Raw genomic sequence first — 26,100 nt, 5'->3', positions numbered from 1 at the left:
TGGTAAACTGTGGTCAATGACATGCGACAAAGTATATGTGAACTGCTGTATGGAAAGTGAATTTGCTCTGTAAATCTTCACCCAAATCAAAATAAAATAAAATAAAATAAAGAAATGTAGTACTGAGACATGCTACAACATGGATGAACCCTGAAAACATTATACTAAATAAAAGAAGCCAGACACTAAAAGGCCACATATAGTACAATTCCATTTTTATGAAATATCCAGAATACGCAAACCCATAGAGACAAAAAGCAGATTAGTGGTGCTGGGGGTTGTGTGGAGGGAAAAATAGGGAATACCTGTTAATGAGACCAAAGAAGAGTCGATGCTTTTGAGTTGTGGTGTTGGTGAAGAATGCTGAAAGTACCATGGGCTGTAAAAGAACCAACAAATCTGTCCTGGAGGAAGAGCAGCCAGAATGTTCCTTGGAAGTGAGAATGGCCAGACTTTGTCTTACCTACTTTGGTCATGTTTTAAGAAGGGATCATTCCTTGCAGAAGGATATCATGCTTGGTAAAGTGTGTGTGTGTGTGGGGGGGGGCATTAAGTGTTCTGGAATTCCCATTCTTTTCAAGGTTATTCATTATTTGTTATTATCCACATAAGCAAATGCTTTTGCATAGTCAATAAAACACAAATAAACATCTTTCTGGTATTCTTCGCTTTCACCTAAGATCTATCTGACATTAGCAATGATATCCCTTGTTCCGGGAGCTCTGGTAGCAGCGTGCCTAAGACACTTGACTGCTAACCAGAAGGCTGGCGGTTCAAACCCACCAGCCACTCCTCAGAAGGAAGGTTGGGCACTCTACTTCTGTAGTGATACTGCCTTGGAAACCCAAGGAGGGGTCGCTATGAGTTGGGTCTGACTCAACAGCACATAACAACATCCTTTGTTCCATGTCCTCTTCTGACTCTAGCTTGCATTTCTGGAAGTTCTCTGTCTATATACTGCAGCAACTGTTTTTGAATTATCTTCAGTAAGATTTTACTTGCATGTGATATTAATTATATTGTTCGATAATTTCCATGTTCTGTGGGATCACCTTTCTTTGGAATGGTACAAATATGGATCTCTTGCAGTTAGTTGGCCAGGTAGCCGTCTTCCAAATCTCTTGGCATAGTTGAGTGAGTGCCTCCAGCGCAGCATCCATTTGTTGTAACATCTCAGTGGATATTCTGTCTATTCCTGGAGCTTTGTTTTTCGCCAATTCCTTCAGCGCAGCTTCGACTTCTTCCTTCGATACCATTGGTTCTTGATCATATGCTACCTCCTGAAATGGATGAACATTGACCAATTTTTTTTTGGTATTCTTGTATATTCCTTCCATCTTCTTTTCATGTTTCCTGAATCGTTCAATATATTGTATATTGCCCATAGAATCTTTCAATATTGCTAATTCAAGGCTTACATTTTTTCCTCAGGTCTTTCAGCTTGAGAAATGTCAAGCGCATTCTTCCCTTTTGGTTTTCTAACTCCAGGTCTTTGCACATTTTGTTATAATAATTGACTTTGTCTTCTCGAGCTGCTCTTTGAAATCTTCTGTTCAACTCTTTAATCTTGTCTTTTCTTCCATTTGCTAGCTACTCACCGTCAAAAGGCAAGTTTCAGAGTCTCTTCTGACATCCATTTGGGTCTTTTCTTCCTTTCCTGTCTTTTTAATGACCTTTTGCTTTCTTTATGGATGATGGTCCTGGATGTCATCCCACAATTCCTCTTGTTTTCAGTCACTGGTATTCAATGCATCAAATCTATTCCTTAGATGGTCTCTAAATTCAGGAGGGATATAAGCAAGGTCATATTTTAGCTCTTGTGGACTTGTTTTAATTGTCTTCAACTTCAACTTGAACTTGCATATGAGCAGTTGATGGTCTGTTCCATAATCAGCTCCTGGCCTTGCTTTGGCTGAAGATACTGAGGTTCTCCATTGCCTCTTGCCACAGATATAGTCAACCTGATTCCTATGTACTCCATCTTGCAAAGTCCATGTGTATAGCCACCATCTGTGTTGTTGAAAAAAGGTATTTGCAAGGAATAAATCATCGGCCTTGCTAAATTCTATCATGCAATCTCCAGCATTATTTCTAAGGCCATATTTTTCAACTACTGGTGATTCTTCTTTGTTTCCAACTTTTGCATTTTGCACCAGCAATAATTAACACATCTTGATTACATGTTTGGTCAATTTCAGACTGCAGAAGTTGATAAAAATCATCAATTTCCTCATCTTTGGCTTTAGTGGTTGGTGCATAAATTTGAATAATGCATTAACTGGTCTTCCTTGTAGGTATATGGATATTATCCTATCACTGACAGCATTGTACTTCAGGATAGATCTTAAAAGATTCTTTGTGACGATGAATGTCATGTCATTCCTCTTCAATTTGTCATTCCTGGCATAGTAGATCATATGGTTGTCTGACTCACAATAGCCAAAACTAGTCCATTTCAGCTCACTAATGCCTAGGATATTGATCTTTGTGTGTTCCGTTTCATTTTTGACAACTTCCAGTTTTCCTGGATTCACACTTCATACATTCCACGTTGCAATTACTAATGGATATTTGCAGGTATTTCTTCTCATTTTGAGTTGTGCCACATCAGTAAATGGAGGTCCCAAAAGCTTCACTCCATTAACATCATTAAGGTCAGCTCTACTCTGAGGAGGCACCTCTTCCCCAGTCGTATTTTGAGGGCCTTCCAACCTGAGGGGCTCATCTTCTGGCACTATATCAGACAATGTTTCAGGGCTATTCATAAAGTTTTCCCAAAATATATCAGATAGTGTTTCGCTGCTATTCATAAGGTTTTCATTGGCCAATTCTTTGAGAAGTAGATGGCCCCTTTCTTCTTCCCAGTCTGTCTTAGTCTGGAACTTCTGCTGAAACCTGTCCACCATGGGTGACCCTGCTGGTATTTGAAACACCATTGGCATAACCTCCAGCCTCACAGCAACACGAAAGACACTACAGTACAACCACTGACAGACAATGGGTGGCATATCATATGACCCAACAACTGCACTCATAGTAATATAATCAAGGATTTGAAAGCAGAAATTGAAACATACATGTGTACGCTAATTTTCACTGCAGCATTATTTGCCAAAAACAAAACTCGCCAAAAGGTAGAAACCACCCGTGTCCATCAACAGATGAACAGATAAATTAAATGTGGAAGAAGTCAAAGCTGCACTGAAGGAATTGGCAAAAAACAAGGCTCCAGAAATTGAGATGTTTCAACAAACAGATGCCACACTGAAGGCACTTAATCATCTATGCCAAGCAATTTGGAAGACTGGAAGAGATCCTTATTTGTAGTCATTCTAAAGAAAGGCAATCCAACCGAATGTGGAAATTATCAAACAACATCATTAATATCACACACAAGTAAAATTTTAATGCAGATAATTAAAAAATGGCTGCAGCAGTCTATTGACAGAGAACAGCCAGAAATGCAAGCTGGATTTAGAAGAGGACATTGAAAAGGGATATCCTGTTCATATGACCTGACATCAGCAATTGAACCTTCCCGTCAGGTCATTGCTAATGTCAGATGGATCTTGGCTGAAAGCAAAGAATACCAGAAAGACTTTTATTTGTGTTTTACTGACTATGCAAAAGCATTCAACTGTGTAGATCGTAACAAATTCTGGATAACATTGAGAAGAACAGGAATTCCAGAACACTTAATTGTGCTCATGAGGAACCTGCATATAGACCAGGAGGCTGTCATTTGAACAGAACAAGGGGATACTGCATGGCTTAAAATTAGGAAGGGTATACATCAGGGTTGTATCTTTTCACAATATTTATTCAATCTGTATGCTGAGCAGATAATCTGAGAAGCTGGACTATATGAAGAAGAATACAGCATCAGGATTGGAAGAAGACTCATTAACAACCTGTGATATGCAGATTACACAACCTTGCTTGATGAAAATGAAGATAACTTGAAGCACTTACTGATGAAGATCAAAGACTACAGTCTGCGGTATGGATTACATCTCAACATAAAGAAAACAAAAATCCTCACAACTGGACCAGTAAGCAGCATCACGATAAATGGAGAAAAGATTGAAGTTGTCAAAGATTTCATATTACTTGATCCCCAGTCAACACCAATGGAAGCAGCAGTCAAGAAATCAGACATCGTATTACACTGGGAAAATCTGCTGCAAAAGATCTCTTTAAAGTGCTGAAGCGCAAAGATGTCTATTTGAAGACTAAGGTGTGCTTAACCCAAGCCATGGTATGTTCAGTAGCCTCATATGCATGTGAAAGCTCTGGTGGTATAGTACCTAAGACATTTGACTGCTAATCAGAAGGATGGCAGTTCAAACCCACCAGCCACTCCTTGGAAAGAAGGTTAGCCAATCTATTTCCACAGTGATACTGCCCCAGAAACCCAAGGAGGGGTCACTATGAGTCGGATCCAACTTGACGACAGTAAGTTTGGTTTGTGAAAGTTGGACAGTGAATAAGGAAGACCAAAGAAGAGTTGATGCTTTTGAGTTGTGGTGTTTCCAAAGAATGCTGAAAGTACCATGGATTGCCATAAGAACGAACAAATCTGTCCTAGAAGATGTGCCACCAGAATGCTCCTTGAAAGCAAGAATGGCCAGACATCACCTCACTTACTTTGGTCATGTTGTCAGAGGGGACCATTCCCTGGAGAAGGATATCACACTTGGTAAAGTGGAAGGTCAGTGAAAAAAGGGAAGGCCCTCAATGAGATGGACTTGCACAGTGGCTGCAACAAAGGGTTCAGGCATAGCAAGGATTATGAGGATGGCACAGAATTGGGCAGTGTTTCATTCTGTTGTACACAGTGTCGCTATGAATCAGAGCTGACTCGATGGTACCTAACAACAATAATAACATATACATCCAAACCAAACCACACCCATTGCTATTGAGTTGATTTCAACTCATAGAGACCCTATAGGACAGAGTAGATATGTCCCATACAGTTTCCAAGGCTGTAAATCTTTACAGAAGTAGATTGCCTCATCTTGCTCCTGCAGAACAGCTGGTGAGTTTGAACTGCCAACCATTTGGATAGCAGCCCGATGCTTTAACCACGGCACCACTAGAGCTCCTTGGTATATACATAGCATGGAATATAATTCAGCCATAAAGATAAACAACATTCTGATGCATCCTACAATATGGATGAACCTTGAAAACATTATGCTGAGTAAAATAAGTCACAAAGGATAAATAATATATAATTTCACTTATATAAAATGAGATTAGGTAAATGCATAGAGACAAAACATATTAGTGATTACCAGGGGCTAGGAGAAGGAAGGATTACGAGTATTGATGAAGAGGTACTGAATTTCTGCTTGGCGTCATATAAAAGTTTTGGAATGGACAGTGACGATGGTAGCACAAAATGGTAAAAATAAATAATGTCACTAAACTGTACATTTAAAAATGGTTAAAATGGTACTTTTGTTATATATTTTTTACCACAATAAATTTGGGTTTTTTTTTTTTAAGTCTTCACTCCCCTCCCCTCCCACTCCTGGTAACCAACAAAGAAAGTTTCCTTCCATACACAAACCTTTCTTAGATCTAATTCTCGGTCCTCAATTCTATTCCACTAGTCTATGTATCTGTTATGGTACCAATGCCAGACTGTTTTAACTCCTGATTTTTTACCACAATAAAATTTTTAAAAGCAAAATGAGTAAACAGCATGCAAAAGAATGAAGTTAGGCCCCTATCTCATACCATATACAAAAATTAACTCAAAATGGATCAAAGTCCTAGTAAAATGTAAAATTATGAAACTCTTAATGGAAAACATGTGTTTCATCACCTTCAATTAACCAATAGATTTTTAGAGATGACACCTAAAGCAAAAGCAACCAAAGAAAGATAAATCTGGCTTCATCAAAATTAAAAACTTCTGTGCTTCAAAGGACACTATCAAGTAAATGAAAAAACAATCCACAAAATGGGAGAAAATATTTGCAAATCATTTATCCGAAAAGGATCTAGTATCCTGAATACTTAACAAACTCTTACAACTCAACAATAAAAAGACAAATAACCCAATTTAAAAATGGATAAAGAATCTAAATAGATACTTTTCCAAAAAAAAGATATATAAATGGCCAGTAAGTACATGAAAAGATGCTGAACATCATTAGTCACTGTCTGTTTGTTAGCTACTGTCAAGTTAATTTCAACTAATGGCAGTCCCATTCCATAGGGTTTTCTTGACTGTAATCTTACTGGAAGCAAATTGCCAGGCCTTTTGCTCCGCAGTACCACTGTTGTTGTTGTTTGCTGTCGAGTCGACCCCGACTCATAGCGACCCCTCCTTGGGTTTCCGAGGCAGTATCACTACGGAAGTAGGATTGCCCAACCTTCCTTCTAGGTAGGTCCAAATCTCCAATATTTAGGTGGTTTTAGCACAATCTGTTTGCACCATCAAGGGACCTTCATTAGTTATGAGAGAAATATAAATCAAAACCACAATGAGAAACTACATACTTACATGCTCTAGAACTGCTATAATAAAAAAGATGTACAATAACAATTGTTGGTGAAGATGTAGAAAAATTTGAACCCTCATACATTGCTGATGGGAATGTAAAATGTGCAGCCACTGTAGAATATAATTTGGCAATTTCTTTAAAAATCAAACATAAAATTATCATACAACTCAACAATTCCACTCCTAGGAATATACCCAAGAGAAAAGAAAACAAATGTTCACACAAGATCTTGTATACAGATATTCACAGTGGCATTGTTCATAATAGTCAAAGTAGAAAATACCCAAATGTCTACCAGCTGGTAAATGGATAAACAAAAGGTGGCATATCCATCCAATATATTATTATTCAGTAATAAGTTGGAATGAAGTACTGAAACATGTTAAAACATGATTGAGCCTTGAAAACATCATGCTAAGTGAAAAGAAACTAGACACAAAAGATGCAACCTTATGATTTGTGTACTTTTCTACATGTTTGCTCTGTATTGATTAAAAGTTGAAAAAAATATATGTGTGTGAGTGTGTGTGTGTAATGAATACAGCAAATATGTTTTGCTATTATCTCTAAAAGGCTTTTCTGATGCTTCCTTTTATTGATTCAAGTTCAAATATTCAACAACAACAACAAAATACACCCAGCTCAAAATCTAACCAGAATGTACTCTTAATAATGTCAACAGAGATGTTTTTTAAAATCTAACAAAATATCTAAACTTTTGTTTATGAAACAAGAGCATGTGACCTGGTAAAAAAGCTTTAGTTCTTCTACTGTCCCCAACTTCTCATATTTCTGTGCCCTATCTGTAGGACATGCCCTCCAGAAAACCACCCAAAAAATAAAACTGTTAAATGACTAATAATGTTAATGATAAAATATCTATCGAGTCAATACTATCAGGGAGCATGTTTACTTCTAAGTGATTAGCAGAGCATACATAGTCTTTTAAAATACTGTACTTGATTTCCACTATTACCAGAAGAAGAAAGAAAGAACTGAAGTTGACATGAAAATGTATTAAGGTCTGAAAAAAGAGAGAAGTTAGTCTGAAACTGAACATGAACAGGGGGTACAGATCTTAGGCTGAAGAATATATGATTGCATATCAGTCTCAAGCTTGGCTTATTTTTCATCCTCATACTAACTGGAAACTATTTTGGAAAGAAAGGTAACAGAATATTTTTTACTGGGTTTTTGTTTTGTTTAATTTTGTTTTTTTTTTTAAAGCCTTTGGCAGTCAAGGATGACTAATTAGTAATGTACCTTCCTGCAAGGAAAGATATAGAAATGTACACAAATAAGTTTATAATTGAACACTAAATCCAAGAAAGAATGATTCGTGAGAAACAAGTTATTATAAACAATTGCAAAACAGACTACAGAATAGTCATATTACAAACTCTCAGTTTATCTCTTTAAGATTATTTACTGTGCAGAGGTAGATTTACTGTGAAACTAAAGAAGCTTGAACTTCAGGGCCCTCATATGCACTGGTACCTACCAAGGCCACTGTGTTACAGGAAACACTAAATAATTTTGTTATGTCTACAGAAAATATTCTATCTACAAAATTACAATATGAGATGCTTTAAAGCAAAATGAAGCCAAAAAAATAGGGGGAAAAAAAGAATTATAGCAGTGCATCAAGTAGTTAGTTAGTCAAAAATGTTATCTAAATTTTTCTGAATTTTGTGATGTATGTAGTATTTACCAGTTTTTTTCAAAAATGTCATCTATTGTGATTTATTTACATATTCCAAATAAGCATTTATTTTCATCCTCATTTTGTATTTATAATTTTGTTCTTTTTCTTTAAAAAAAGCTCCTCAATTACATAAATTTCACAACCCACAAAGCCAGCACATATCCCTGATTTAAGCAATTGACTATTGATGGAAAATTTAGCCTATCTCATACTTTCAGTATCAATGTATTAAAGGCTTGGTTAAAGATTACTACTCCTATCACAGATCTGTGGTATTATTATAATCACAAAGCACATTATAATCCCTGGATCAAATTTCAGTGGGATTTTATTTAGAACTTCTATTTTTTCAAATCATACTCAACCAGAGAAAAATAACAGGCAAAAAATATGAAGAAATGGAAAAGAATGTCTTATGGACAGAAAAACAGGGATGCATTTGCAATGACATTATCTACTTAAATATACTTAAGGATACAATCCTGTATATGTCAGGGTTCTATCCTTTCACCACACCTATTCATTCTGTATGCTGAGCAAATAATCCGAGAAACTGGACTATACAAAGAAGAATGCAGCATCAGGATTAGAGGAAGATTCATTAACAACCTGTGATAAGCAGACAACACAACTTTGCTTGCTGAAAGTGAAGATGACTTCAAGCACTTACTGATGAATATTAAAGACTACAGCCTGCAGTATAGATTACACCTCAACATAAAGAAAACAAAAATCCTCAGCACTGGACCAAAAAGCAGTATCACGATAAATGGCGAAAACACTGAAATTGTCAGAGATTTCATTTTACATTTTACACCCAATCTACAATCATCACCCATGGAAACAAACCAAAACCAAACCAAACCCACTGCTACTGAGTCGATTCTGACTCATAGCGACCTCCTTGGGTTTTCAAGGCTGAAAATCTTTACAGAAGTAAACTGCCACATCTTCCTCCCACCGAGCAGCTAGTGGGTTTGAACTAGCCAAACCCACTTAACCTTAACAGCCAAATGCCTTACCCACTATGCACCAAAGGTCCTTACCCATGGAACTATCAGTCAAGAAATCAGATGTCATAGTGCACTAGGCAAATCTGCTGCAAAAGACCTCTTCACATTTTGAAGAGCAAAGATGTCACTTTCAAGACTAAGGTGGACCTCATTCAAGCCATGGTATTTTCAATCGCCTCATATTCATGTGAAGCTGGACAATAACTAAGAAGATCAAAGATGAGTTAATGCCTTTGAATTGTGGTGTTGGTGAAGAATACTGAAAATACCATGGACTGCCAGAAGAACAAATTTGTCCTGGAAGAAGTACAGCTGGAATGTCCCTTGGAAATGAGAATGGCCAGACATCATCTCACCTACTTTGGTCATGTCATGAGAAGGGGCCATTCCTTAGAGAAGGTTATCACCCTTGGTAAAGTGGAGAGTCAGTGGGAAAGGGGAAGACCCTCAACAAGATGGATTGACACAGTGGTTGCAATGATGGGCTCAAATATAGCAAGGGTTGTAAGGATGGCACACAAACCGGGTAGTGTTCTGTTCTGTTGTACATAGGGTCACTATGAGTTGGAGTCAACTTGATGGCCTCTAAAAACAACAACAAATGCTCCTTAGAAGCGAGGATAGTGAGACTTCATCACATGTACTCTGGACTTATTACCAGGAGGGATCAGTCCCTGGAAAAACACATCATGCTTGTTAAAGCAGAGGGTCAGCCAAAAAGAGGAAGATACTCAACAAGATGGATTAATGCAGTAGTTGCAACAAAGGGCTCAAATATAGCAATGACTATAAGGACAGCACAGGACTGGACAGCATTTTGTTAAACACAGGGTCTCTATGTGTCAGAAGCAACTGAAGGCACCTAACAACACAACAACAATCTTTTGAACAATTCAAAATATTAATGTTCAATGCTACATTAAATGTTATCTACATAACAGAAGGAATAACAGGATGGCACATAACAACAACAACAACAACACATAACAGAAGAAGTGAGAAATAGGGAGGATAAATAACTTAATCAAATATACACAGCTAATTAGTATCAGAGCCAAGATTCTAAGCCAGGTAGATCTGTGATTCTGAAGGTCTTTGACCTTATGACACATTTCCTGTCTTTGACCCTATGACACATTTCCTGTCTTAGAAGCAAGGTCTGAGACCTTGTATCAATAGCCTACATCTATATCACCTTCTACCATCAATGCTTTGTGGTACAAAAGACATCCCCTGAAAATTTAAATTCAGCTTACACAGTGTACCAGATATTCCATCTAAATCACATCAACCTATGTTTATCACCCACTGCCTCAGACTAATTTTGGATCTCCTTAAGTACTAGGATCTTCTCAAGTAAAACTCTAAAATAAAATTATAACAAACTAAATGGCAGCTCCTTGTTGTTGTTGTTGTTATGTGCCGTTGAGTCGGACCCAACACGTGGCGACCCCTCCTTGGGTTTCTGAGGCGGTATCACTACGGAAGTAGATTGCCCAACCTTCCTTCTGAGGAATGGCTGATGGGTTTGAACTGCCAGCCTTCTGGTTAGCAGTCAAATGCCATAGGCACTAAGCCACCAGAGCTTCTACTCCTTAGCTGATGGTGGTAAAATTTAAACAATAGGAAGAAAATATTTATTGAGAGCTTTTTTGTGCCAATTATTGAGCTACAATCAGAGATTATAAATTTTAAATAAATAGAAAGCCCTACTACCTCTACCCCAACATCCCTCTATTGTTTGTTTCTCTTCTGTGAATGGTAATTAGTTATTCTGTGAGTAGCTGTGGTCTCCCCTAAGGGTTGTAGAGACCTGGAGTTGATCACATATAGTAAGTGGGTTCTCTCTCAAATATAACCATAGGATATAGAATCCTTTCTCCTCTACACTTTCCTCTCTGAGTTTAGAACAATCTGGATATAGTAGAGGCACTCCCAGGTAAGAAGAGTTAAAGATGGCTTCTGCCACTGGAAAGCAGATATATGTGCTAAGGGCCAAGAAGAGAGGTATCTCAACAGAAGACCACAAATTAAAGAGGTGTAAGCTTTATTGTGTGTGCCAGATTACATAGAAGCAAACTAGTAACTCTGTACTTACTTCCCTTTTTGTATCTCTAGTAAAGTACTAAATGTTCCAGCCTAGTCTCAGCTGTGTACTACAGAAGTACTAAGAGAAGCCTCACCTCTGGGACAGAAAATTAAAGGGAAAGCAACACTCCCTGAGGTCAGCAAGGGATTCCTCAGGGGAAGGTGAATCTTTGGGAACAAAAGTCCTTGCTGTGAGCTCCAATTACTCCACCACAGGTACATAAATTCCCTCCAAAGCCAACTCTGGAGGATACTGGCTTTTATTTATTGAAATAGAAAGCAGTTTTTCCTATCAAAAGCAGAACCATACCGCAAGCCCAAGTCTCTCTGACTCCAAAACCCATATTGTTATTGGCTGCTACATTACGCTGTCTCTCTCAGATACTATTAACAGAAGAAAACAATTCAGCAAAACATAGAAGAGAATTATTTAAGAAGAAAAGGAGAAAAACAGAAAGAAAGTATGGATTTCACCAAAGTAATAAAGGCTTATAGTGGATTGAATGTCAAAGATGGAAACATTTAAATTAGTTAGTACACATAAGTTAGCAACTTACCTAACACACAGCTTTCAATAAGTGTTAATTCCCTTCCTTAGAACAAAGATTATAAAGTAGGAAAATGTCTTAACTTTTGGCTTTTGAAGAAGTTTAGGTATAAAAGTATTAGAACAGATATTCAACAACAAAAAAAAACTCTACATTTCTCTACTGAGAAATTATTTCTAAGTAAAGAATCTTGATTGGGACGACTATAAAAGTATACTTCAGTTCTCTATTTCAAGCAAAAAGGGGAACACAATACCTCACTTCTCCAAAATGTATTAAAGCAAAAATATAGCAAATTCATGAATTCATTAAACTGCAAAATCATTTATTTACTTCACAACAAGGTACAATATCCTTGCATGTAACTGCTAAAAGTCACCAAGATTCAAGCACTTCAGATTTCAAATAGCTTGTGTACAAGTTGCCCTTCAAAAACACCCTCCCAACGATCTGCCAAACCCCTTCCTGTTTTTCAACCCTGTATGTTTACTTTCACATCTGCTGCAAAAGATAAAAGCAACAATGGAGACATCAACCACAGAACTGTGTCCTATCAACCCGGAAATGAAGCCAGAGCTGCTGTGAAAAGGGTTTTAGAATACTCACACGTGGGCTTAAAAATGTTATGGTACAAATCTGAAACAAACGCAAATATCACCATTAGACAAAACTATGTTTTCTATATAGCTATTTTATATATATCTCTATATAATAATCATATAGATGCATAGATACCCAAAAAAATCTATGCAGAAAAAAAAATATGGATAAAGATGAAAAAATTACTCTTCATAAACCAAAGATTACTCTCCCCTATCTCCATGAGGTCAATTTTACCAAAGGGAAAGGAGAATTAACACTTACTGAGTACCTACATGTGCTAGTAACTGTATGAGGATTGTTTTTGTTTGTTACTACTTTATGTTCTCTATAATGTAGGTTTATACTCATTTGAAGGACCTCTGGTGGTCTAGGGGTTAAGGCATTTGGCTGCTAACTAAAAGACCGGTGGTTCAAACACCATGGTCTCTCCATGGAAAAAGATGGGGCAGGAAGATGAGGCCTTGGCCAAGATTTACAGCCTTGGAAACCCAATAGGGGTTGCTATGAGTCAGAATCGACACAACGGCAATGAATTTGGTCTGGCTTTTATACTCATTTTAGAGAAGAGGAAGCTGAGGCACAGAAAATACTTTCAGAGTACCACAATTATTGAGAGATCATTAGCTCAAACAGGGGAAGGCTCAGGTTCCTATCTTTCCTTCCCTACTTGCTGGCGGACATAACTGAGTGAAGGTATAGCAGTAATGAACACTGCCTTTGAAGCCAATTTTCACTTACAGTGGTTTAACTTTGGACAAGTACCTTAACCTTTAAACTCAGTTACCTAAAATATAAAATAGGACTAATAGCACTTACTCCATAGGATTGTGGTGAAACTTAATAATGGCTAACATTTATCTGATACTAGGTTCTGTTCTAAATACTTCATAGATTCATTCATTCAATCAGTATAATAACCTTAAAAGGTAGTTATTTATATCATCCTCATATTAAAGGATGAGGAAAGTGAGGTACAGAAGTAAATGGTCCAAGGTCACCAGTGTTAATAAGTGACACAACTAGAATTTAAAACCAGCATTCTAGCCCCAGAGCATACCTGTAATGCACAAAGTACAGAGCCCAGCTCATAATAAATCATCAGTAAACACTAGCATTATTATTTTATCTGGCATACAATATGTGCCCCAATAAACAGTACTGAAATGTTCTGAACTCAGTAGAAGAGCCAGAATTTTAACCCAGGTTTTTTTTGTCCCTTCTCTATAACTCCATGTTTTTCCATGACACAGAGCCTCTATTCTCATTAAAGATGCTTGATTAATATTTATTAAATAATCAATCATGTAGTCCTCTCCTCAAAATCCTCCCAAGAATTCTCTTCTCACTCAGAACAAAATGCAAAGTCTCTAGCATGTCCAGCTAGGTGCTACATGACCTACTTCCTCTTCTACCTACAACCTCTCTGAGCCTAGCCCCTACCATTCACCCTTAAATCACTTTGATCCAGCCATGCTGGTTTACTCGGTATTTCTCAAACATATCAAACATGTATTCAATCTTTATAATACATGTTATTCCTTTTGCGTGGGATGTTCTTCCCCCAGATACCTGCATGGCTCACTCTATTTACTCCTCTCAGGTCTCTGCTCAAATGTCACCTTATCAGAGAGGTCTTTCTAATCATTCCATCTAAAATATCCACCCCACCCCAACTCTCCAACTTTTTGTTCCTTAATCCTGCTTTTCCTGACCCTCACTAAAATCTAATGCCTTGTATTTTATGCCTGATTTATATATATATGTTTATTTGTCCCTTTCCACTAAAATGTGGGCTCCACAAAAGCAGATACTTTTTCTATTTTACTTTATTTACTGCTCTAAAAGTACCTAGAACAGTGCCTAATAAATAGTATTTACACTAAATATTTATTGTATGAATAAATGATAGGTGTATTAGTTATCTACTGCTTCATAACAAATTGCCCCTAAAACTTAGTGGCTTAAAGCAATAAACATTTATTATCTCACAGTTTCTGTGGGACAGGAATCCAGGCATGGCTTAGCTGGGTATCTTTGGCTCAGGGTTTCTAAGAAAGTTGCAGTCAAGCTGCCAACCACAGTTACAGTCACCTCAAGGCTTAACTGTGCCTGGAGAACCCGTTTAAGCTCACTGACATGGCTGTTAACAGGCATCAGAAGATCCACTTCTAATCTTCCTTATATGTATTGTTAGTAAACCTAAGTTTCTTGCCCCAGTGGCCTTTCTTTCCATAGGCTGCCTGAGTGTCCTCACAATATGGCAGCTGGTAATTCAAGTGAATGAAAAAGGCAGCTAGAGAGCACCAAGACAGAAGCCACAGTGTTTTTGAAACTTAATCTTGGGAGTAACATCTGACTACTTTTATCTTATCCTATTCACTAGAGCTCTGGTAGCATAGTGGCTAAGACACTCGACTCGACGGCACATAACAACAACAACAACAACATTCACTAGAAGTGAGTCACTAGCTTCAACCTACACTCAAGGGACTGGGATTACAGAAGGGCATGAAGGAGGCAGGGATCACTGGAGGCCATGTTAGAGGTTGACTACCAAAGAAGGGGGGAGCTCTGGTAGCATAGTGGCTAAGACACTTGCCTGCTAACCAGACGGCTGGCGGTTCAAACCCACCAGCCACTCCTCGGAAGGAAGGTTGGGCAATCCTACTTCCATAGTGATACTGCCTCGGAAACCCAAGGAGGGGTCGCTATGAGTCGGGGCCGACTCGACGGCAAACAACAACAACAACAACCAAAGAAGAAATAAGGAAAATAAAATTTAAAAAAAATAAAACTTGCCCTTTGGCCATCTGATGTACTATTTAGTATATTTATTTAAAATATCATTCTATGATCATTATACAATCATTCACCCCAATGCTAGCCTTTCAATCTTACAAAACACCAAAATGTTCAATATATGAAATATTGAACATTTCTTATTAACCAGTGTCATTAATAATCATATTAGAGATGAAATAATATGAGAATAAGTCAACAAAAATAGCATCTGAAGAAAAAAAAGAATTATCAAATCAATTTTGTTAAGTAGATGACACCAATCTTTTGTTATTTAATTATATAGGCATTGTCTTTAGGTGACGGAATGGCACTTAATGAATTATCAGCTTTTTTACACTTAAATTGGAGAAATTAACAAAAATTAAAAGATTATTAGGACAGAGGAAATATCAATCTATTGTTGTTAAGAAATAAAAGATAAAGACTAATCATATATACCTACCCACCAAAACCAAACCCACTCCTGTCTAGTTAATTCTGACTCATAGCAACTCTATAGGACAGAGTAGAACTGCCCCACAGGATTTCCAAGGCTGTAAATCTTTACAGAAACAGACTGCCACATCTTTCTCCCATGGAATGGTTGGTAGGTTACAACTGCCCACCTTATGGTTAGCAGCCAAATACTTTCACCATTGTACCACCAGGGCTCCTTATATATACCTAATAATCAAAATAAAAAAGTACATCACCATGAAAGAAAATAAAAAAACCAGAAGTGCCTCAGCAAAGCACAAACTAAATGCCAATGTAATTCTTATTACGATTATGTTCCACTACAAAATAAAATTTAACCCTATATTCCTAATCTTAGAGGAGCCCTCATGGTACAGTGGTTAAGCCATCAGCTGCTAACCAGAAGTTAGCAGTTAGAACCCACCAACCCAGGATAAAGATGTAACAGTCTGCCTCTGGAAAGATTATAGCTTTGGGAATCTGATGGGGGTATTCTACTCTGTTCTGTAGGGACACTATGAGTCAGAATAGACTGGACAGCAACAGGTGTAATGGATATGCCTAATTTTAAGAACAAGTCAGTAATAAAATGTAAAACATCAGACTTAGCAAGAATTAGAGAAAACCTACGCCTTATTGTAGTAAAAGATACCCCTTATCTTCCTGTTCTTCCCTAAGCCCTAATTTAGATCTTCCAAATTTATTTATTTTCAAGAGCTGACTTCATTTGCAGCCCCAAGAATCAGTAGATATTAAAACCAATAGAAAAGAGTGACCCCTATGTTACATACCTAGCAATATTGGTGTTTGGGAGAAGTATTAAGGGCAGAAAAGGCAATGAAAGCTATCAGAACCTTATAATTTCTTTGGAGAATACCAGTTTAAAATGCAATATAAAACAATACATGATATATAATACATGGTATATAACACACTGCAAGAGTTCAGGAGAAGATAGCAATAAACCTTCAGAGAATAACGTATTTTTGAAACGTCTTTCCTCTAACAGGCTTCTTATTCTTGGCCTACTTTCTCTTAAGCATGTCTCTCTTTATCTATTTGGCAACAACTGACTGATCATTTCCTAACCAACAAAATGATCTGGAGCCTATCTAAACATAAAATGCATGTTTTGTCTGTTTGGAACACAGGATATGATTGTAAAAATAAAATACTATTTACATTCTCACTGGAAGAGCTACTAAAATACTATGTGGATTTACTTTCCTTCAAAAGCAATTGTGTTATTTCAAGTGTTAAGGATGCCAGAAAGCTTGAAGATTTAAAAATAACCTCATAAAGAGCTCATTTCTAACACCAGATGGAAAGAAACTACTCTAAAGACACACATGTGGGAGGACATATATACAACATCATATGACACGATGCAAGGGATTATATAATTACATAATACCATCAAGATTAGCAGTACGCTGCAGGTAGTAAGTGAGCTAGCAACAGTATCGATTCCCTGAATCATTGAGGGAAAAAAAAGGGCCAGAAACAGTAAGCGGTTAGTAGCAACAAAAAAAAAAAAGCTTCACTGTGTCCCTGTCGCATACTAAAATGGCTGGCTGGCAGGTAAAATTTGAGAGCATAAATCCTAGGAGCTCTTAACAGTTCTGCCTGTGTCCATATGGCTAGAAATTGGAAGGGATGAATTTCAACAATCTGCACCACGTATATTATCAAGGTGAGACACTATTCACTTGATATATGTGGAACTTCAAATTAGTAAATTAAAACAATAGTTGGTATGTAAATTAAAATGGCATTTCTTTATAAAATGATGTATTCAAAGATATACCAATAAAATATCATTGTATTAAAATGGCTCTAATAGGATTACTTAGGAACTTACGTAAGCACGAAGTAATAGCTGTATATCAATCACAACTGAACCTTGGTAGAATACCATATATTCATAAATTACCAAAAGTATACATTGCTATTACACTTGGGAGTCACAGGCTTAAATTAAACCAATTTTAAATAACCCTATGCTTTAATATAGTTAAATCACCAGGAGTTTCTCAAGTCAAACTTTTATGTCATAAGTTTTTATAGTGTAATACAGATTTTTCTCAAAATAATACACATATACCTCAGTCTATACTGTGTTCAGGAGCTCTGGAGCATAGTGGCTAAGACACTTGCCTGCTAACCAGACGGCTGGCGGTTCAAACCCACCAGCCACTCCTCAGAAGGAAGGTTGGGCAATCCTACTTCCGTAGTGATACTGCCTCGGAAACCCAAGGAGGGGTCGCTATGAGTCGGGGCCGACTCGACGGCACATAACAACAACAACAAATACTGTGTTCAGTGATACAACTCAGACAAACAGAGGGTCTACTAAAAGCTGATTAGCATTAGGATGATTTCTGTGGAGAACAGAAGGCATAAGGAGGAGACGAGTCGCATTTATAAATCACAATTAAGAACAGAAATATATATTATATCCTTTATAATTTATTATTATAATTTTACCTATTTTGAAAAAGGAATGGAGGCATTCCTATCCTTATTTATACTTAATAGAGTATCTACTGCTTCTTCCAATCTTATTTCCTATCCGTCCCATCAGACTATGCTGCCTCTTCCTATCCACTCTGCCAACATGACTCAACCATACTCAAGCTCCACTCCACACAGCTCAGAAACTATTTTAATCTTCACATATAGAGATGGCCCTGAGAGTTGAGAATGATAGAAGAGGCCCTAGATTAATCAGGTGGCAGTGACCCAAAGAGCCCTCCACCATGGAAGGGTGAGAGTAGCGATTCAATAAACATCACAGTTAATCTATGCAGAGATAATCAAGAGATAACTGCAAAAAGAGAATTGGTTTTAATAAATGCAAAGCATAATAAAATAAGCATGATGCCAGAGTGACTCTGGAATCTCTACATAGAAAGGACTTTTGTTGTTTTTAGTCGCTGTCAAGTTAATTCCTACTCATAGCAATCCCATCCATGTGTATAGTTTAGAACTGCTCCATAGGATTTTCAAGGCTGTGACCTTTGGGAAGCAGATTGCCAGGCCTGTCTCCTGAGATGCTTCTGAGTAAGTTCAAACCACCAACCTTTCAGCCAAGCACTTAACTATGTGCCATTCAAGGACTCTTGAAGTGACTTTTAGAGCTAGTAATATGGCCTTGGTAAAGTGGAGGGTCAACAAAAGAGAGGAAGACCCTCAATGAGATAGACTGGCACAGTGGCTGTAACAATGGCCTCCAACGATTAAGGATACCATAGGACTGGGCTGTGTTTTGTCCTGCTGTACATGGGATCACTATGAATTCAAACTGACTCGACAGTAAGAAGGAGAAATATGATCGGAAGGGGACATAGAGTTTTGCATAGCAAGCACCCAGTTTTTACTCAGATTGCATGTTTACTTAAGATGACTTTGGAGTAAACTGAGGAAGATTATGGAATGGGGATATTACAGTCTCTTCAAGCCATTCCTTGAATTGTATTTGCTAAACCATGATATGATGTTTTTCTCCAAAGTTTAAAGAGCTAACCAAATTATTCTCAAACACTTGTTGTTGTTAGGTGCCATCGAGTCGCTTCCGACTCATAGTGACCCCATGCACAGCAGAACGAAACACCGCCTGATCCCGCGCCAGCTCCATGATCCCTGCTATATCTCAAACACTACAAGGTTTAATAAATAGTTTATAAGTAAAAATAATTATATAAGCAGACTTTCAACATAATCAGATTCTCTCATTAAGCTTTCCTAAAACCAACATTGAAGTAAAGTATCAGTGAGGTAGTTCTAAAGGAGATCTGCACTCAACATAAAATATCAAAACTCTCCCAACATCGCCAGTTTCTGAATATTGCTCATTATCACAGCTTTTTGCTTTTTCCTTCACTGTGTGTTCATTAAATAACAGCAAAGCAATCAAAATACTAATCTATAACCTAGCCCAGTGCGTATGCCAGAGTATTTGTTACACAACATTGAAACTGAATGCATTTTATGAGTCAACTCCTATAAAGGACACATAGTAAACCAGCAGTGACCAACAAATTTGAACAAACAACAAAATTTTATGTATATGTTTGGGAGCTCTGGTGATGTAGTGCCTAAGGCACTTTACTGCTATCCAGAAGGTTGGCGGTTCAAACCCACCAGCCACTCCTGGAAAGGAAGACTGGGCCATCTACTTCCGTAGTGATACTGCCTCAGAAACCCAGGGAAGGGTGGTTATGAGTCAGAGATGACTTGACAGCACATAACAACGTTTGGCATCTGGCTCTCCTCTAATTGTTGTTGTTGTTGTGTGCCGTGGAGTTGATTCCAACTCATAGTGACCTGATATGACAGGGTAGAACCCATAGAGTTTCCTAGGCTGTGATCTTTACAGGAACGGATTGTCAGGTCTTTTCTCCCACAGAGTGCTGCTAGTGGTTCCAATCACCCATACTTCGGTGGCTTAACCATTGCAACATCACGGCTCCTTCTCTAAATAGAAGGTAGTTAAATGCAATAAATCAGTTACTTTTCAATAATTCTGTAATTTCTACATAAATGAGGCCATTAACTGATCTATTCAGAGGCCTCTTTTTAAAACATTTCACCTCTGGGGGCTTTATTCATAGAAAAAAGCAAAGTTGCTCATAAGAAAAAAGTTATTATTCAGCTCACAAACAAAGTAAGGTGATTGTATGTTCAAGTAACTGGGGACAAAAACAAGTCCTTTTGAGGTAGCATTGAATCTGCACCTGAATATACATTTGGCCAATCAGAAGCTTGATGAAACTCTTGGAAAAATACATTGGCAGCACTTGTGCTGGCCTGCTTCTTAGATAACAAGGAAACAGACTGTGGTATAAATGCACCCCCTTATGGATTTCAGATCCAAACTATGGCCCCAAGGCCAGTGAAAGTTGTAAAATCAGATCATCAACATTAAATTGGATTTGTACATTCAAAAAATGATATGAGCAAGCCCTATTGTTCATATCACAAATTACATACCGAATATTTTAATCACAATCTGCTGGTAAGCATATCAAAGTACCCGCAGAGAATTCAAAAGTCTTGTGACTTTAAGCAAGGCTCCTAACAAGCTTAACTCTGAAGTTTTCATTATAACAAGAGAAAGACAAACAGCCATCTTAAACACACAATCTCTTATAATAGTAACCTTTGTTTAAAATTAATGCTAGAAAGAATAAGATGGAAGACTAACTCTGCAATTTTCAAAATGTTAAACTGAAGCTGCACCAAGAAAATATCTGGTGAACTTTAAATGTGGGGCATAATCCTAACAAAACAAATAACAGGAAGAAGTATATATCTCAACAAAATGCTATAGCCACTTCCTTCAAAGGAGATCAGAACCATTTAAAATCATTTGTTAATTTAGATATTACCTTAGAAGAGTTTCTTAAGGAGAAAAGAAAGGAGATAAGATGAAAGTGCTTTCAAATATGCAAAAAATAATTTATATATTATTTTGTTATTATTATACAAAATATTGTACCATGTTACTTCATATATTATATCGAGAGTACACCTACTTAAAAATATAGGTTTGTTCCCCATATATACCACTCAAACACAATAAATATAATTTGGGTGCTTAACAAACATTAAGGAACCTTAACAACAGCAGACCATTGAGAATAAGAACAGATGTAGAAAGCAAGCAATGACCCATCTAAAAGATAAGATTTTCATCTCCTGGCTTAGTCTATCTGCTGACAGCCAGAGTTCCAAGCATTAAACTTGTCAATTGGTAGAGCTTTTAGCTCCATGTAGAATGGAAGCCTAAAAGGTTTTCTTAATCTATCACCAGCCATCATCCACCTCTAAAGGGCTACACACATTGAAAGGACACTTAAGACTTAAATCTTTTTAACAAATACCACTTAGACTAAACTCAATCAGCTGACCATACTAATGAAGCTCAAAGAAAATTTTCAACAAAACAAAAATTCCCTGAGGTTCCTTCCACATGAGGGCACTTTCCCCCTACACTATAAACTAACAACATATGTAACATTTTTCCTAAAACCTAACCTCACTGCTATTAGACTCATAGCAACCCCACCTTGGGTTTCTGAGGTGGTATCACTATGGAAGTAGATTGCCCAACCTTCCTTCTGAGGAATGGCTGCTGGGTTTGAACTGCCAGCTTTCTGGTTAGCAGTCAAACGTCTTAGGCACTACACTACCAGAGCTCCCATGTAAAGTTTTTAAGCATCTATACAGGATTGAAGGAAGAATCATTAACAACCTGAGATATGCAGACGATACAACTTTGCTTGCTTAAAGTGAGGATGACTTAAGGCACCTACTGATGAAGGTTGAAGAATACAGTCTGCAGTATGGATTACATCTCAACATAAAGAAAACAAAAATCCTCACAACTGGACCAATGAGCAGCATCACAATAAATGGAGAGAAGATTGAGGCTGTCAAGGAATTCACGTTGCTTGGTTCTACAATCGATGCCAACGGAAGCAACAGTCAGGACATTAGATGACGTGTAGTATTGGGGAAGTCAACTGCGAAGGAACTGTTTCAAGTGCTGAGGAGCAAGGATATCTCCTTGAGGACTAAGGTGTGCCTGACACAAGCCATGATATTTCCAATCGCCTGGTATGCATGTGAGAGCTGGACAATGAATAGGGAAGACCGAAGAAGAGTTGATGCTTTTGAGTTGTGATGCTGGTGGAGAATGCTGAAAGTACCATGGACTGCTAAAAGAACTAACAGATCTGTCCTGGAGGAAGTGCAGCCAGAATGGTCCTTGGAAGCAAGAATGGCCAGACTTCGTCTCACCTGTTTTGGTCATGTTGTAAGAAGGGACCATTCCCTGGAGAAGGATGTCATGCTTGGTAAGGGTTGACGAAAGAGGGGGAGGCCTTCAGGGAGATGGATTGATACAGTGGCTGCGATGATGGGCTCGAGTATAGATAGTATGGATTGTGGGGCTGGCGCGGGATCGGGCAGTGTTTCGTTCTGCTGTGCATGGGGTCGCTATGAGTCGGAAACGACTCGACGGCACTTAACAACAACAACAACAACATACATAACGGCACATAACAACAACAATAACAACATACATAATGTAACAGAATTAAAACCAGTCAGGAGTAATACATATGATAAGCATAGATGGAACTGCATGGCCAAAGATACAAAGAGAAAGCATGGATTATTACTGAGGAGTTCTATTTTGCTGAAGAATACAAGGAATAAAGCTGGAAAGGTAGATTGAGGCCATATTATACAAGAGCTTGCCTATAAGACATTTAGTTAGTATTAAACACTGGTATAAATGTTGAGATAATTTTGGTGAGACCTAAAAATTGAAAAAATTTTCTATTTCTATGCCTGAACTCAATTATACAAGGAAAAAACATAGTTTTGTTAGCAGAAGAAAAAAGAATTAGGTTAGCATGCTGAACTTGGGTCTGCCAGTGGGTTCACTTTTAAAAGTGGCAAAGATATATTTCAGTTTCCCCAGAGATATGAATAATGCCTAAATTAAAAGGACCTTTAGTAGTATAGTGGTTAAGACGTTTGGTTGCTAACCAAAAGATCAGAGGTTCAAACCCTTCAGCTGCTCCACAGGAGAAAGATGAGGCGGTCTGTTTCTATAAAGATTTATAGCCTTGGAAACCCAATGGGGGTCGCTATATTAGTATCAACTCCATGGCAGTGCGTTTGGTCTTTTTTTTTTTATTATTTTTTTTCTTAGTCTTACCTTAATTATAGGCTTCTTGTAGAAAGCACTCTGGATAAGCACCTTGATTCCAAGGCAATCTGATGTTCTGTTATTATTTCCATTTTTTAAAATGTGACATTTATTGAGTGTTTATTGTATGCTAGATATCCTGTTCTGTACTTTACATAGACAATATTACTAAACTTCAAGAAACTATCTTATAAACCAAAAATTTTACAGTCGACAAGGAATTTGTTTCCAATTTTTAAAGAAAAGGAAAATGAAGACATTAAGTTTCTATCAAAATTAAAGGTTAATGCTACACTAATAAAACTGAGATCAGAAGAATTATTATATATATATATATATATATACATACACACACATACATACATACATACAGGAGGCTCTGGTAGCATAGGGCCTAAAGCATTTGACTGCTAACCAGAAGGCTAGCGGTTCAAATCCACCAGCCACTCCTCGGAAGGAAGGTCGGGCAATCTACTTCTGTAGTGATACTGCCTTGGAACCCAAGGAGGGGTCGCTATGAATCGGGGCCGACTCGACAGCACATAACAACAACAACATACATACATACACATATACATATATATAAAGACTTCATAATTAAAACGCCAAACCTACACATATACATATATAGATAGATATAAAGACTTCACAATTAAAATGCCAAACCTAAACATATACATATATAGATAGATATAAAGACTTCATAATAAAAGGCCAAACCAACTAAAATTTTGCCAGGATTGAGAATACAGAAAATAGTAATGAGCAACAGCACTGACAAATATCCTCAAGAGAGTATAAAGCCACTATAATAATATCCAAGACACACCATTTCTTGCAATTTTCCCTAAAAACAGAACAAAATAGCAGCTGTGAAATCACCCAGGCTACTAAAAAAACCTCGGCATCTCTTTAAAAAAAAAAAAAAAAAAGTATCTCCTAATCAGCGGCACATGCCAAAAAACGACAAGTCTCCACACACTCGTCATTTATAGCAGGGTACAGTTAAAGGAATAACAGGATGACAGTCTCTATCATGTGGCCAGAAACCAATCCGTCAGCAATTTGTTTCACGTGAGATCACTTTCCCTCTCAAGAGAATGCCTGTTCCCGGGAAGAATAAACCTGTTTTGGCAAAACCTCACCAGGAATAATAGCCTGGTGATGAATCTGAGGCGAGCCTAGATCCAGTCTCTCTACAGGTAAAAGCATCCCGGCAAACAGCAGGAAACATTTCCAAGCCGACAGATGCGCGAACTGAAAAAGGAGGTCACGATGCTGAGAGAACGGATTTAACTCCTTGGTCACTCAGAACCGTGAAGACTAAGGGAAAGAATTGGATCTCTTCGGTTTGGAGATTTTTTTTTTTTTTTTTTTTTTAATGATGCAGGTGTCTATGGCGGGAAGGCCTAAAAGACCTGCAGGGGTTCCCTCCACCCCTCAGATTCTGCCTGACTCCTCCAGATACCCCAGGCTACCTCGTCACGAAAAAATCGCTGGGCGGCTGTACCAAACACCTTCACCATCTCAAACCTGCAATTCCCTTCATTTGGTTTCCTTCTAAGGCTCCTGACCAGTGCACAATGATTGACAGACCAGAGGAGACCGATTTTCCCTCGTCAAAAATAAACCCCAAGCCTAACTTTTAAACGCTCCCCTAGCCTAACCTCGCTCCGGGGCGCCCCTGCCTCTTTCCCTTGCGGCTCCCGGCCCGCCTCTTTTCTCCTCAGGCTGGCCGAGTCCTCACTCAAGCCCTTCAGCAGAGGCCGTAGAACCCGCGCCCCCGGCCCGGGGCCTGCGGGGGGCTGGAGACAAAGAGGCTGCGACGACGCCGAGGCCTCCAGGACTCTCCCTTTGGGACAGCTCCGCGCCCCCCTGGCTCGCGCGCCACCGCCGCCTCGCCTCACCTGTGACTCCGGGGCCCGGGCTCCCGCGCCCGCCGCTGCAGCTGCCGGAGGAACAATGGCAGAAGGAGGCACTGATATCCGCAGTTTGGGCCTTCTGCAGCTCGCCGGCCCGCGGGCTACTGGTTGATGGACTGACTAACCCACTGACCAAGGGAGGGAGCGAGCGAGCGTGCGAGAGAGCGGCCCTGACGCTCGCCCTCCCGCCTTCCCTAAACGAGGCAAGGCCGGCGCGGCCCGCAGCCAGCCCGCCTGTGCGCACCCCTCCCCTCCGTTCGCCACAACATTGTAGTAAATTTCTATTGGACGTTGCCGGAGGGAAGGAGGGGGCCGGACCGCGGCCCGTCAGCCCATTGGCTGTGGCCAAGTTCTGGCTCCTCTCATTTCCCCCCTCCCCTAGGCCAGTAAAGAGCCGGGAGGGGGCGGAAAAAGGAGAAAAAGCCAGGCGCTGGACGCATGTGCGCACGCGCAGGTCGAACCCCCTCTATTGCCTAGGTATTCCGGGCCCTAGCAGCAGCCACGTGGAAGTGAGGCAGGTAGTACCCAGGACGATGAGAAGCCGAGGTATGGAAGCCTCCGAGAAAACGGAGCCCACATAGAGGCTGCTGCCGGACGACCCCAGGTTTGGTTCAGTTCCTAGGTCTGTCCCCTAATGCATCTAGTGACCGTGGGTGAGTAATTCAGATTCCCTGGGCCTGTTTCCACATTTACTAGCTTGGCTGTTTCTATGTACCATT

General features: G+C 38.7%; 1 protein-coding gene across 1 annotated transcript in view; it reads right to left on the bottom strand.

The window, feature by feature from the left end:
* EPB41 (erythrocyte membrane protein band 4.1) overlaps positions 1-24,985 on the bottom strand; it is a 273,985-nt gene extending 249,000 nt beyond the window's left edge. The window contains exon 1 of the mRNA XM_042780280.1: positions 24,897-24,985. Coding sequence (XP_042636214.1) covers positions 24,897-24,985 — 89 coding nt within the window. The remainder of the gene's footprint in view (positions 1-24,896) is intronic.
* Positions 24,986-26,100: the final 1,115 nt, after the last annotated feature.

This window comes from Orycteropus afer, unplaced genomic scaffold, assembly GCF_000298275.1.
Source record: "Orycteropus afer afer isolate SDZICR_OR568_19922 unplaced genomic scaffold, OryAfe1.0 scaffold00031, whole genome shotgun sequence".
NCBI classification, from domain to species: domain Eukaryota; kingdom Metazoa; phylum Chordata; class Mammalia; order Tubulidentata; family Orycteropodidae; genus Orycteropus; species Orycteropus afer.
Note: the sequence above shows the minus strand (reverse complement) of the source record. Positions and strands in the feature narration are given on the sequence as shown.